The 13,835-nt window shown below is 37.9% G+C and overlaps 1 protein-coding gene across 1 annotated transcript in view; it reads left to right on the forward strand.

Annotated features, from left to right (window-relative positions):
- LOC150095249 (protein FAM135A) overlaps positions 1-13,835 on the forward strand; it is a 455,287-nt gene that overhangs the window by 9,770 nt on the left and 431,682 nt on the right. Inside the window, exon 2 of the mRNA XM_090409881.1 lies at positions 9,977-10,103. Coding sequence (XP_090266007.1) covers positions 10,027-10,103 — 77 coding nt within the window. The 5' untranslated portion in view covers positions 9,977-10,026. The remainder of the gene's footprint in view (positions 1-9,976; positions 10,104-13,835) is intronic.

Below are 13,835 nucleotides of genomic sequence, written 5' to 3' on the forward strand. Positions count from 1 at the left end.
ATACAATTTCTTAGGACTAATCCTTTTCTGTTTTACTTAGCTAAATTTTTTTTTTTTTAATCATATCACAACACTAATATATTCCTTCTTTTGTTAGTTAGTTCAACAAACACCTTTTTTCTTGTTGTATATTTTACTTGGATGCAAGAATATTTTTCTTTCTTTTAAATAATTCATCTATTAGCTTTTATACAGGGGTTTAATTTTATTTTCTCTTCATGTTACACCATGATAGCTGGGAATTCTACATTCTTAAGGTATCAGGGTGTAACACTGTTTTTCTCTTCACCTTTGAAATACTAACATGAGAGTAAACCCAAATAAATATAGTGTCATTATGGTTAAATTAAAAAACAAGCCATTCTCAAAAACTCCCCTCTCCTTTAAAAAATTAAATAAAATATGTAAATCAATCTTCCAAAAAAAAAAAATTAAATAAAAAATCTTTCTTATCGACTTCAGCATTCATGGTATAAACACTAGTCTAAATACTATGCATCATCACATGCAGACATCTAGCCCTCATGGCTGAAACCCATATCTCTGCTATAACAACCATAGGCCATCTTATAGTCTATACTGCGCCCTGCATGATCTTTCTGACATAAGGGTTGTAGTTGTGCTTTTCTGTGATCTGATATTCCTTTCCAGAGGATGCCTAATCTTGAATCTTCCCTTTTTGGCCTTTTGTTGCTTAAAATTTCATTGCCTCATTATGTCCCATTTATCTGCTGTCTCTATTGTTCCTCCAGTTTCAAAAACTATTCTGACTTATCTTCTTATCCTTGAAGCTTGGTTTTCTGCAATCCAAATTCCCTAACAATGAAGGCATCTTCCTTGGTGATGTTAATGTCCACAATTCTAATTGACTTCCTGTTTCCAATTCCATTGACCAAGTTGGAAGAGAAGCAGAGGTATTTGTTGCATGTAGTGACTTAAATCATACTTTTCCCAACCACCATTCCTGATAGTTCTTTCCTCTCACCCAACACTCTGGATCTCTTGGTAATTCAGATCACAATCTCATCAGAGTTTCATCTCTAGTGGAATGCTCTCCCCTTAGCCATTTATAACCTTATGTACTTTGGTGCTACAACTATGCCAGGTAGGAAGATCTCCAAGGCTTTTACTTCACCTTTCCATGTCAGACTATTTCTGTTCTCTAGATCCAAATACTTATGATCATCTTGTTACATGTAACAAGATAATTATGCATACATGTTACATCTTGTTACTTGTTATGATCATTGATTATCCATTTTGGAATAAAAATTTTAATTTTTTTCACTTTGTTCAAAATTCTCACTCTATATTAGCCATGGTTTTCCAAAAAGTATGCCAAGGCAGTCAAAGAAAAGAAAATGGCCAGTCATAAGTGACTTGAGACAAACTCCTGCCTCATCGCAGACTACACAGCACTTTCAAATCCATCATAAAAAGGACTAAACCAGATCGTAATGTAGATCAGTCTAAATATGCTAAACTTGCCACTTGTCAATGATAGTCCTACTTTCTGGTCTTTTGCAAAAAGCTATTGGACACCACTTTTGTCAGTCTGTGCTTCCACCTCTTTCTCACCCAAATGATAGCATTGCATCACTTAATGATAAGGCTGACCTCCTGACATCATTCTTTTCATCCAACTCCTATATAGATGATTAAGACAAAACACCTACTTCTTTACATGGATCATTGCATCACATGCCTCTAGTGGCCTTCTGCCAGAAAGACATCAGAGGAATCTGGAAAAACCTGTGTACCAAAAATGCTACTTATCCTGATGGAATCTCATCAGTTGTGATCATAAGATGTGTTCCTGAACTAACACCTGTTCTTTATCTGTATATTATATTATACTCAGCTGAAATATATCACAGAAGCAAGCTCATATTATTATTCTCACTGACTTCAAACCGTACTCATCCTATCATATCAGAAACCTTGCAATGTTCAAACATCTCAACATTATGTACAGTCTCACTACTACACTAATCTCCACATGGTTCCAAAACACAGTTTGTATTCTTGCAAAGAATACCTTAGTTCTTTGTCTTCATTTACCGTTGGATGGAAGTTCTAAAGGGTCTTGCCTTGTAACTAACAGTGAAGACCAGATCTTTCTTCTCAGACTCTTACTCCCTTTCCTGGCATAGTCACGTCATCACTTCGATAACATCCTCGGCTTCAAAAAAGCTTAGCATCCTCTTTTTCTCAAGATGTTACCTTTCATCTGTCCAGTTACTAATTCTGTACAACTCAAACCTGTCCAACCTTGGAATACTGTTTTCACATTTGGGGTGATTCGCCTACGACTTCTAAAAATTCTTGATGCTGATCAGAAGAGAGCAGATTGGTTGCTTGATGACCCGTTTTCTCACAGACTCCTTTCAGCCACTGTCTTATAATAGATGGTTAGTTTCCTCATTGTATCTCTTCTACAGATATTTCCACAGGCACTGTTCAACAGAATATGCATCCATTATGCCTCTCACTCTCTCTCTGCCAAACCTACAGGAAAATGAGCAACAGCTGTGCTACCTATATAAGATAATCTGCCATGTCAAATGTGTATGCAAGATACTAAAAATGTAATATTTGCATTTGATTTTTGCAATATTCACTGTGTATGTTTTGTATTGAATATAAATACAATAACTGTTATAATATGTCTATATTACGATTTTTTTTGAAGGGGGGTGTGAAATATTTTAATTTTTTCAAAGAGGGGGGGCCTGGCATTCAGAAGTTTGGGAAGGACTGCCTTAGAAGACCAAAATGTTAATTTATCAATATTGGAGGTGCAACAAATAATGATTTAATTTGGAACTTTTACAGTTGAATTGCTGACCCGCCAAACCTGCATAATAGATGGTTAGTTTCCTCATTGTATCTTTTCTACAGATATTTCCACAGGCACTGTTCAACAGAATATGCATCCATTATGCCTCTCTCTCTCTCTGCCAAACCTACAGGAAAATGAGCAACAGCTGTGCAACATTCTTTTACAGTTGAATTGCTGACCCGCCAAACCTGCTTCCCAGTTGTCTTTTATTTGATCTATTTTTGTTCTACTGAACAACCTTTCCCATAAAGTATTTTCTGATGATTACAACCTCTAGTTCTTCAAGAGAAATATCATTACTCTTGACCCCAGCCCACACGATGCTTTTATTTACTATAGTCCTTGCAGTCTCTTGTGAGCAAGTTGTTGGAGGGGGGGAAGAAGGGGTAGATGTATCATCTCATCAGTTGCAGTATTAATGTGGATATCTTCATATGCCATAATTTTATGCTTAAAATATCAGACAATAATTACAAGTTTTAAATCATTTTGATTACTATATATTTCATAAAGGCAAGTTATTTAGTGCACAGAATTTTTCTTGCAAAATGCATATAAATCTGCCACATTGGAAGAAAGAGTTACAAGTTCATGAAAATGTGGTTGAATAGCTGTTGCATAACCTGGATAAGAAATTTTCAATAGGGACAGATGGAATATCAGCCCTTTTGCTAAATCAGTTATTCAGCTGAATTGGCTAAGCCTTTCACATGTTTGTATAACATGAGTCTCAGCTCAGGAATTATACCACAGCAATGGAAGGAATGTATGATAGTTCCATTGTACAAGGCTGGTGCAAACACTGTGTCTAACTACCGACCTATCAGTATCTCAGGTGTGGTAGTGAAGATTTTAGAGAAGTTGGTAAGAACTCACATACAGAAATGGGTGGACAAATAAGCTATACTCTGCAAGGAGCAGCATGGGTTTACTAAAAGAAGATTACGTTTTAGCAATTTGTTCATATTTTATAACAATGTTATGACCAAGTTGGATAAAGGGAATGGATACATTATTATTATTATGGACAACTCCAAGGAGTTGACAGACTCAAGGGAGGCCCTAACATCATGTCAAGAACAACTATTCGACATTCACACAGTATCTATCATACCTCACCTTGAATTCATTCACAGTCATGGCACCCACAACACACTGGCAGCTTATTCCACTCATTGACCACTCTCCAAGTAAAAAACCTAGCTCTAACACCCTTGCTAACCACACTCTTGCCCGGCTTCCATGTATGGCCCCTAGTCCTCCCACCACCAGTGCTATTCTCAAAAATATCTTCTGAATTAATCTTATAGAAACCCTTCAGTAATTTGAATGTCTCAATCATATCACCCCCTTTCCACCTATCATCCAATTTCTGCAACCCACAAATCTTCAACCTGTTCTCATAAGGTTCATTCCATAGACCTGCTATCATCTTGGTCACTCGTCTCTGGATCCTCTCCACCTCCTCCCCATCAAGAAGAAACCCTGGTGCCCATATCTGGGCACAGTAGTCTAGTTGGGGTCTTATTAAGGCTCGATACAGAGGAACAATAACCTGTTTGTCTCTGCTTGTTGAAGTACAGCAACCAAGTGATTTGATGAGCTGATTTAGCCACTTTTGCGATGTGTCCCCTGAACTTTAACTCCCTATCCACCAACACTCCCAAATCCCTTGCTTCGTCAATCTTCTGGAGTATGGTTCCACCAATGTGATATACTGCTTCTAATCATTTCATCCCAAAATGCATAACCTTACATTTTACCACATTAAATTGACATCCATTCTCCTTAGCCAAGTCCTCCAAACTATCCAAATCATCTTGCAAAATTTTGACATCCTGTGCACTCACTATTGCTCTACCCAACTTTGCATCATTAGCAAACAAATGAACACTTCCTGTCAGATCCTTTCCTATATCGTTAATGAACAAATTGAAAAGTAGTGGTCCAAGAACAGAACCCTGCGGCACACCACCAGTCACAGGCTGTCTTTTGGACTCTACTCCTGAATAAATCACTCTCTGATATCTCTCCATCAACCACCATCCATCTCACCAACCCTATATCCATCCCCATATGCAGCAGTTTACTGATTAGAATTCCATGTGGTATCCTGTCAGAGGCCTTATCAAGGTCCAGTAGAATCACTGTAAACCCATTACCCTTATCCAGTTCAGCCGTCACTGTTATAAAACGTGAGCAAGTTACTGAGGGCATGATCTACCCTTCACAAAACCATGCTGTCCCCCATACAGCATCCGATTTTCATCTATCCACTCCTGTATTTTCCTCTTGACTATTTTCTTCAAGACCTTGACAACGATTCCTGATATGCTGATCAGTTCGGTAATTTACAACAGCAGTCTTGGAACCTCCTTTATGCAGTGGAACTATTTTCCCCTCTTTCCAACCCCTTGGGACTAACCCAGACCCGAGACTCAAATTAAACAAAATGGTCAAAAGCACTGACAATTCTTTAGCCGCTTCACGTACGACACGAGCTGGTATACCATCCAATCCCACAGATGTATTTACATTGAGGTTTTGTAATAGACTATTCACCTCCACTTCATTCACCACAATTCCCATGTAAGCTATTGGTTCATTCATTCCTGCAATGTCACCACCTGGATGATATACTCTTGCAAAGTGCTTGCTCAGTAATTCAACTATATCAACTGATTTGGTTTCCTCCCTACCATCGGCATTCTTTAAAATCATTCTGCCATATACATTTTTTTTTTACTTGCAACATATTAAAAAAACTGTTTGGTATTCTCTTTAGCCTGCATGGCTAATGTTCTTTCATAATATGCTTTTGCTTTTCTTACCACACTCGTTACCCTTCTGGCCTGTGCTTTATGCCGTTCATGTGCCTGTCAGTCGCCTTTCTCCTTAAATTCCTTCACAGTTGTTTCTTTTTTTGCAGCTCAAGCTTAATGGTGTTATTCATCCATTTAACCCCTACTTGATTTATTATTCGGACTCTATGTATACAGTCAGCCAAACACTTCTTAACTGCCTCCCATGCACTATCAACATCCAGCCCTTGCAGTTTTACATGCCAAGTCACTGAACCAATCAAACTCCTAAGCTTGTCATACTTACCAGCCTGATAATTCCACATGTACCCTGTCGTAATTGTAAATTCCACACCTTTAGCCACCTCCCAAGTCAAGACCCTATGATCACTCTCACCATTTGGTGGCAATGTGGTCATATTCGTTACAGCCAAATTCTCAGATGCAATCACTAGGTCAAGCACTCTCTGACCCCTAGTGTTTTCCATTACATGCTGTCGCAGATAGTTATCCCTTAATAACTGCATAAAATCTAATTCCTTCCTCCCATGTGTCCTCTCCTCCTTCCAATCAATGTTACCATAGTTGAAATAATAATTACCCTCCTTCCACTCATTTCTTCTATTTGCTTATGCATACTATCTCCACCATCTATTCCATCACCTGGTCTATAGCAGCACCCAACTGTATATTTTGTTCTGCTAGCCTCAATATATATATATATATATATTAGGGTTACCAAGTAATTTTATAGGCTTCGTTATTTTACTTCTAATCCCAAGTATACTTGGGATTAGGAGTAAAATAACCAAGCTTATAAAATTACTTGGTAACCGTAATACACAATATCCCTAAGTTAAAAAATTAATCTCTCACACACACACACACACACACACACACACACACACACACACACACACACACACACACACACACACACACATATAAGTAATTACAACCTTACTTTGGATTTGAAGCCACATCACAGTGACATTTTATTTGGTACCATTGCCAGGATGTTAATTAAGTGGACCACAAAGTTCTAGGAAAATTAGAAGTATGCTTCCTATATAAAAGTCTTCCCAGCTATGAATTACATGATAATCAGCAAAACAAGGTATTATTACTGCTTGGCTTCAGAGTCCAATTTCTTCAGTGCTGGTGATGAGCAAGTTTTATGTAGTATTCTGACATGTTCTAAAGGTAAGAAATTGCTTGTTAAGAAAAGTTTGAAATTTCCACGAGTTGCATCTATTCTGCATAAATACCAAGTTATGACTGAATTGTCCTTAATATATATCAGTATTTTATGAAGTGATTAAAGCATTTGAGAAAATAATGCATGGGTATTTCATAAGTAGGAACAGTTATAGTTAAAAACTAAACTAATGGTGTAGTTAAGAGGTGGCTGAGGATAGCTATGTTCTCCCCAGGACCTTTTGAATGGGCAAACTGCCTGGCTGATTTTACTGACCACCCGGCTAATGTTGTGAATTGATATGGCTAAATAATGAGCAAGATTGGAAAAATAATTTTTATATGCCTGGCTAATGTTTCATTCCACCCAACGGGTAAAAAAATTCTGGGGAGAACACTGGATAGGTATTAAAAATTAATGTATTTGAGAGGAAGATCAATGTTGATTAGTGTTTTATTCCAGGGCTGTTCAGATTGTATATTAACAATATTACAGAAGACCTGCAAGTAGATATCCAACTGTTTTCTGATGTGGAGTCCCCTAAAGAAGACCTGCATAGACTGATGTTAATGACAAACACTGAGTACCAGATCAGCATTGCTAAATGTGAGGTTGGAGTTGAAGAAGATCTAGATAGCTTACATTAAACAACTGCAGGAAACTGATAGCTGTAATTTTGTAAGCAATAATGGACAAGGACCTGAAATTTAGAAGTATACTGTAAATGTGGTAATATTTTACAACACAAATGATTTTTGAGATGTAAAAAGGATACTAATTTACACTTACATAGTCAGGTCAGCACACCTCTCATGTGGCTTAATATGTTTACATCCAGAATAATTTACAGATCTCTGGTTTTTATAGAGATGAGTATCAGGTAACGAAGATTATATTTAGGATGTGGAGTGTTGGCTGAGAAGCTAGATTAAAGGATATCGGCTATAAATTCTGGTGAATAGGCAAAGGAGAGGGATATGGGCAGTTGCAAGTTGATACATATGCAAGTTAATAAAAGGATCTTTTAAGACAAATAGGTGAAAATTGTTATTACATGGTGGCAATATTGGGAAAATAGGGAGTCCTCTCTAGAAATGGAATAGGAGTGTCATCATCAAGAATGCGATAACTAGATTTCTGAATCAAGAGTGGGAGTGCTGGGATGATTTATCAGAGAATGAATTTCAGTCGAGGTATAGTAAGTGGTGGGTGGGTTCTTGATCTAGGCTTCTTGAGAACTTGACATTGTGTATGAATCCATGTAATAATCATAAATGTTCTTGGCATATTATTATTAATATCTGTGTAGGTGGGTGTGGAAAAGTATTGGACATGCTTTTTCTTGCATGCTTTTGGACACCCACCACAGGATACACTGGCAGAAGGCCACTTACTTCATTGCAGCAAATACAAATATGAGAGGCTATTCCTCGTACTGCCTTAGCCCTTAGAAACTTTCGAAACCTCAACAAATGAAACTGTCTCTAAGTTGAGATGTGCTCATCCTCAGATATTCATCTTAATTGCCAAGAATTGCCACCCAATTTAGTCTGGGGGTTGCCATTTAGGATTCTAAGCCCAACTTCAATTGTCTTTCTTTAGCCTCATTTATCTGGTGTTAGTGCCTTCATTCACATATCATTATTCTGTGTTTCCTGATGATGGCAATTTGACTTTGCTGAAATATACAAAGTATTAATTAAAGTCATTAATTAATATTCAGTATACATTGTAATTTCCTCAAAAATAATAGTTTTGGTGTTTAAATGAAAAATTTTGACTTAGATAATTCCACTATCATTTTTGATTAGTTTGAAAGAAGCTTTCAAGAATAATTGAGTCCAAAATTAAGAAGGTATATTTGTGAAACAGAAAAATTAAAGAGCATATTTAGCTCAGTTGGAGTTGCCTAGATTGCATTTAAAGCTGTGTGTGTTAGTTACTTTGTGAACTTCAAGTATAAAATTAAGTGATTGAAGAAATTCTCAATGGCTTTATTTGGATTCCTTTGTATAGGGTTTTTATGGTACGCTGGAGAGTCTGCCCTATTCCGTGTTGTTTCAGGGTTTCCCATAGGAGTTCCTGTGACACTCGGTCAAAGGCCTTGCTTTGATCCAAAGTGATCAGTGTGGCTGGCAGTTTGACGTGGTTCAGGTAGGCGATAGTTACGGGATGCAAAATGCCATTAAAAATTAATTTTTAGTACTTGTATCTCAGTTTTATCCAACATCTGTGGATACTAATAGGGATGCTCTCAGTAAGAGATTATTCATGAAGAAGTAATATTAGAACCAGTGGATCTGAGCATATCTGAGCGTTAATGCACCATAACTTCTGGTGCATTAATGAAGAATGCCATTGGCATTAAAAAATCTATAACTACTATCCATTTTTTTGCACATATAAGAAAATGTTATGCAAATAATCTAAATACACAATCAGCTGATCACCTCCAGTCTCCAAAGAGGTTGATTTGAGACACGTTATGCTGTGCACTGGATAAAATTGCATGTAATCTACCGAACATGGACTTCCACTTTGATGCAGATAGTGGACCCCATGCTGACCTCTCTTCTCAATAGCTTGCATTACTTTTTACTTTACATTTAAAGTAAGCTAGATGTTTTCACACAAGATCTTTAGATCTCAAATATTCTCAACCATTAGAATGAATGCATGCTATTTGTTTCTATCTGTCATTAATTTATGGTGACAGTGCTAACAAGATAATGCGAGACTGCACAAGGCTTTTCAGACCCACAACAAAATTTTCTAATTACATACATTTTAGACTGGGTATCATGCCATCATCACTTCTGATCAATAGCTCATGACTTGTATGGATAGCACTTTAGTTGCAGAACTTGAGACTGTCATGTTTTTTGCCAGCATTGACATAATATCATATAGGGATCAACATACATGCAGAGAGAATGGTTAAGATCATAGAACATGATGGTTTATAGATTGTCAGATGTTTTTCATTTGTAATTTTATAAAGTGCTAAAATAAAAAATTTCAATTCTGAAAACATTTGAGTTATCTGTGTATATGTATTTGGAGATATAGTGTCCATATATTGAGACTTAGCGACTTGTGTAGTTACTTTTTGATTGAAAGCATTTTATCTTTCAGGAGACAGAATATGAAGATGGGCTCCTCAGAAATTCCGAGTGACTAAAGAAATGGGAGAATTGCAGTGTACTCTAGAATTTTCTGTAGAAATACAGAGGTTTATAAATGTTGATCTTTTTCAGAGAGGGTGAGTTTCTAGCTTGCTATACAATGCAGTGAAAACGGTAACATATAAATAACCATTCCAGATAATTTTACAATTGTTTTCGAATCACTGGCATTCCTAATGTGTTTACATGAACCTCAAGTAAATCACACTCATATAGTTCAAATAAATTGTCATTCCCTGTGAGGTTGTATACTCTTACCAATATACTCTAATTATTGCTAGCTGACAGACTGTGTTGAGAACTTGCTCTTAAGTAATCCTGTAAATTGTGATCCTATAAATTAAGTAAATATATTTTTTATGTATGTGTACTATAATTCTGTGTGTGCACTATAATTCTGTGTGTGCAAATGATCACACATGATCTTGCACATGATCACCTTAATTGTAATTTTTGAAGAATGCTTCATTTTATTTTTTTATATTATATAACAATATTTGCAAAATGTTTCTTTTTTTTTTTCTTTCTGACCCAAAATAAATAACTACACTCTTAATTGAAAGCTCATTTATGAGTGCATGTTAGAACACATGCACTGGCTCATGAATAATAGTTGTGGATTGCTGCTGCTTTCATTTTCTTGGGACTTACTGCTTCTTGCAACCTTCTCTATTTAAGTTTCCCCCCCTGCTTTTTTATACTGCTCCATGACTGGAATTCAGTAACTTTGAATTTCAATCATTATGTTCTGACCACAGATATGATAATTGTAATAATTATTTTTCTAATAAATTAAAGTAATTAATTTTAACTTATACATCATAAAAATATCTTTTTAGGATATGTTAGATAATATATCTACTCTATAATATAAAATGATATGCCTTTTTTTTGTAACGTTTTTGTGTCATGTTTTTTGTGAAACGTTTTGAAACTCAGGGCTACCCTGAGTGTCGAGTCATCAGAATTCAAGGAGAACAGGCCTACCAGTCTGGAACTCGGGATTGGGTGGCGTAGGCACCAGGTGGAACCCTCCCCTTTCGAGTCATCAGAATTCAAGGAGAATCGGCCTACCCTGTCCGGAACTCGGGGGGGCACCGTATGCGCCAGGAGGGAGGAACAACCCTCCCTTTCGAGTCTTCAAAATTCGAGTCATCTGAATTCAAAGAGAACCGGCCTACCAGTCCGGAACTCGGGGGATTGGGTGGCGTAGGCACCAGGTGGAACCCTTCCCTTTCGAGTCATCAGAATTCAAGGAGAACCGGCCTACCCTGTCCGGAACTCGGGGGACACCGTATGCGCCAGGAGGGAGGAACAACCCTCCCTTTCGAGTCTTCAAAATTCGAGTCATCTGAATTCAAAGAGAACCGGCCTACCAGTCCGGAACTCGGGGGATTGGGTGGCGTAGGCACCAGGTGGAACCCTTCCCTTTCGAGTCATCAGAATTCAAGGAGAACCGGCCTACCCTGTCTGGAACTCGGGGGGGCACCATATGCGCCAGGAGGGAGGAACAACCCTCCCTTTCGAGTCTTCAAAATTCGAGTCATCTGAATTCAAAGGGAACCGGCCTACCAGTCCGGAACTCGGGGGATTGGGTGGCGTAGGCACCAGGTGGAACCCTTCCCTTTCGAGTCATCAGAATTCAAGGAGAACCGGCCTACCCCGTCCGGAACTTGGGGGGGGGGGAGAGGCACCGTATGCGCCAGGAGGGAGGAACAACCCTCCCTCTCGAGTCTTCAAAATTTGAGTCATCTGAATTCAAGGAGAACTGGCCTACCAGTTCCGAACTCGGGGAGTTGAGCGGCGTATGCTCCAGGGAGCAGAACCCCCTTTCGAGTCTTCAAAATTCAAAGAGAACTGGCCTTCCAGTCCAGAACTCGGAGGTTGGGCGCGTATGCGCCGGGGGTTGGGGGGGACTGTCCCACTGGGCTGATTGTCTGCAGACAATCAGCCCAGTGGGACAGTTTCCCAGATGATGCAACAGGTTTCAGCCCTGTTTTCCAGATGTGAGAAATGCAACATATTTATATGTTGCATTAGATTGGGATAGTTTGAGACAAACAGATTCGAATAAAAATCTTGCATATCTATGAAGCAGAATAGTGATCTCACAAAATCAGACTACATTACTCCACCAGAGCAAATATATACATTAGAGACCTTTCCTTGAATCTGCTTTTACTCTCACAAACTATCTTAACTTCAACAAACATGTTGCATTAAAATGCTTTTCATCTGGGAAACTCATCCACAGAGAATCATCCCAATGGTCAAGAACACTCAAGATAACATAATATCTTGAGATAACAAGATATTATGTTATCTTGAGTGGAACCCTTCAGATGCCAATAGATAACATAATTTAGGACTATAGGCCTCTCCATCTGTGTTTCTCTCTCTCTCATATAATGCCTCCATCCACATATCTATATTAGTGTATTGTTCCCTAATAATGTCATTTAATTTGGCAAAATATTGAAAGTAATAATTAAATCTGTTTAGTTATTATATCTTCTACATTGTAATTTCCTAAACACAAAAATGAGGTTATTACGTGCAAAATTTCATGTTATTTCAACTTATAATGGCACTTCTCGGGTGGGGGCATCAACTTATAAAAAATTTCCTATGGAATTTAGCTGTTCAACTTCTGCCCAACACTGTTCACATTGCTGGTGCATCCTGACACCTCTGTTGCATCATCACCCACAGAAAAAAAATCGAAAATCTGGCTTCCTACTTCTCCAGTTCTCATGCTGCTGATTTTGGTAATATTTTCCCCTTCCCTCTCCATCCCACACACACACTACACTCAATGGCCAGTATATCCTATTGTCCAAACAAACATATGGAAAATTTTGCTCAAATTGGATACCAAAAAGTCTTCTACCCTGATGGTATTCTTCTGATTGTGCTGAAAATCTGTGCTCCAGAATTGATTCTTATTCTGTGTCATCTTTTTACACTATCTTATTTCACTGATATCTGCCCTATAGTTTAGAAATTAGCCAATATCAAGCCTATCCCTGAAAAAGGGTGACAAATCCATATCTTCAAACTACCGTTTCTCTTACTCCAGTTCCAAAATAATGAAAAGAATTATCAACACTGAGCTGCTTTGCTATCTTGAAGACTCAGCTAATAAATGACTGCTAGTATGGCTTCTGTCACTGTTGGTCAGTAGGCAATCTCACTTATTTCACTCATATCTGGACAAATACCATCGAAGAGTTTGTCAAGTCTGCAGTGGTTGCCCTAGATACCTCCAAATCTTTTGCTTGGTTTGGCACAAGGCTTGCTAAGTAAACTCCCATCGTTTGTTCTGTCCTTGATTTCTGGAGTTGAACTGCCAGCTTTCTGATTGGATGCTCACTTCCTCTTTGGGTGATGGTGCATTGTTCCTTATCTTCTAAGTATACAACCAATTCAGGGGTCCCACATGGCTCTGTTCTCTCATCCACCTTATTCTTTCTATGTGTAAATGGCTTACTCCAACAGACCACCAAACTGATACATGGTTTTTGCTTTCAACAGCACATTGCATTCCTCCCTTTCACATGGCAAGCCTGGCTATGCACAAATCGCCACAACTCCAGCCCCACCCCAACTCCCATTCCAGAGTTATCAGAGGCAAGTGAATTTTCAGCCTCTTTCTAAATCCATATATTATCTTATTTTCTTTGCATTTTTATTTTTTTTATTTTAAAACATTATATCATTCACTGCCTTATTTTATTATGGGCGACTGCTGATGAATTTATGAAAGTGTTATTTGCAATCAGGAGAAAATACCTTATGTAATAAGTTAA

The sequence above is a fragment of the Typopeltis vanoorti genome, chromosome 20, assembly GCF_054136105.1.
Source record: "Typopeltis vanoorti isolate ZY-2024b chromosome 20, IOZ_Tvanoo_1.0, whole genome shotgun sequence".
Lineage (NCBI taxonomy): Eukaryota > Metazoa > Arthropoda > Arachnida > Uropygi > Thelyphonidae > Typopeltis > Typopeltis vanoorti.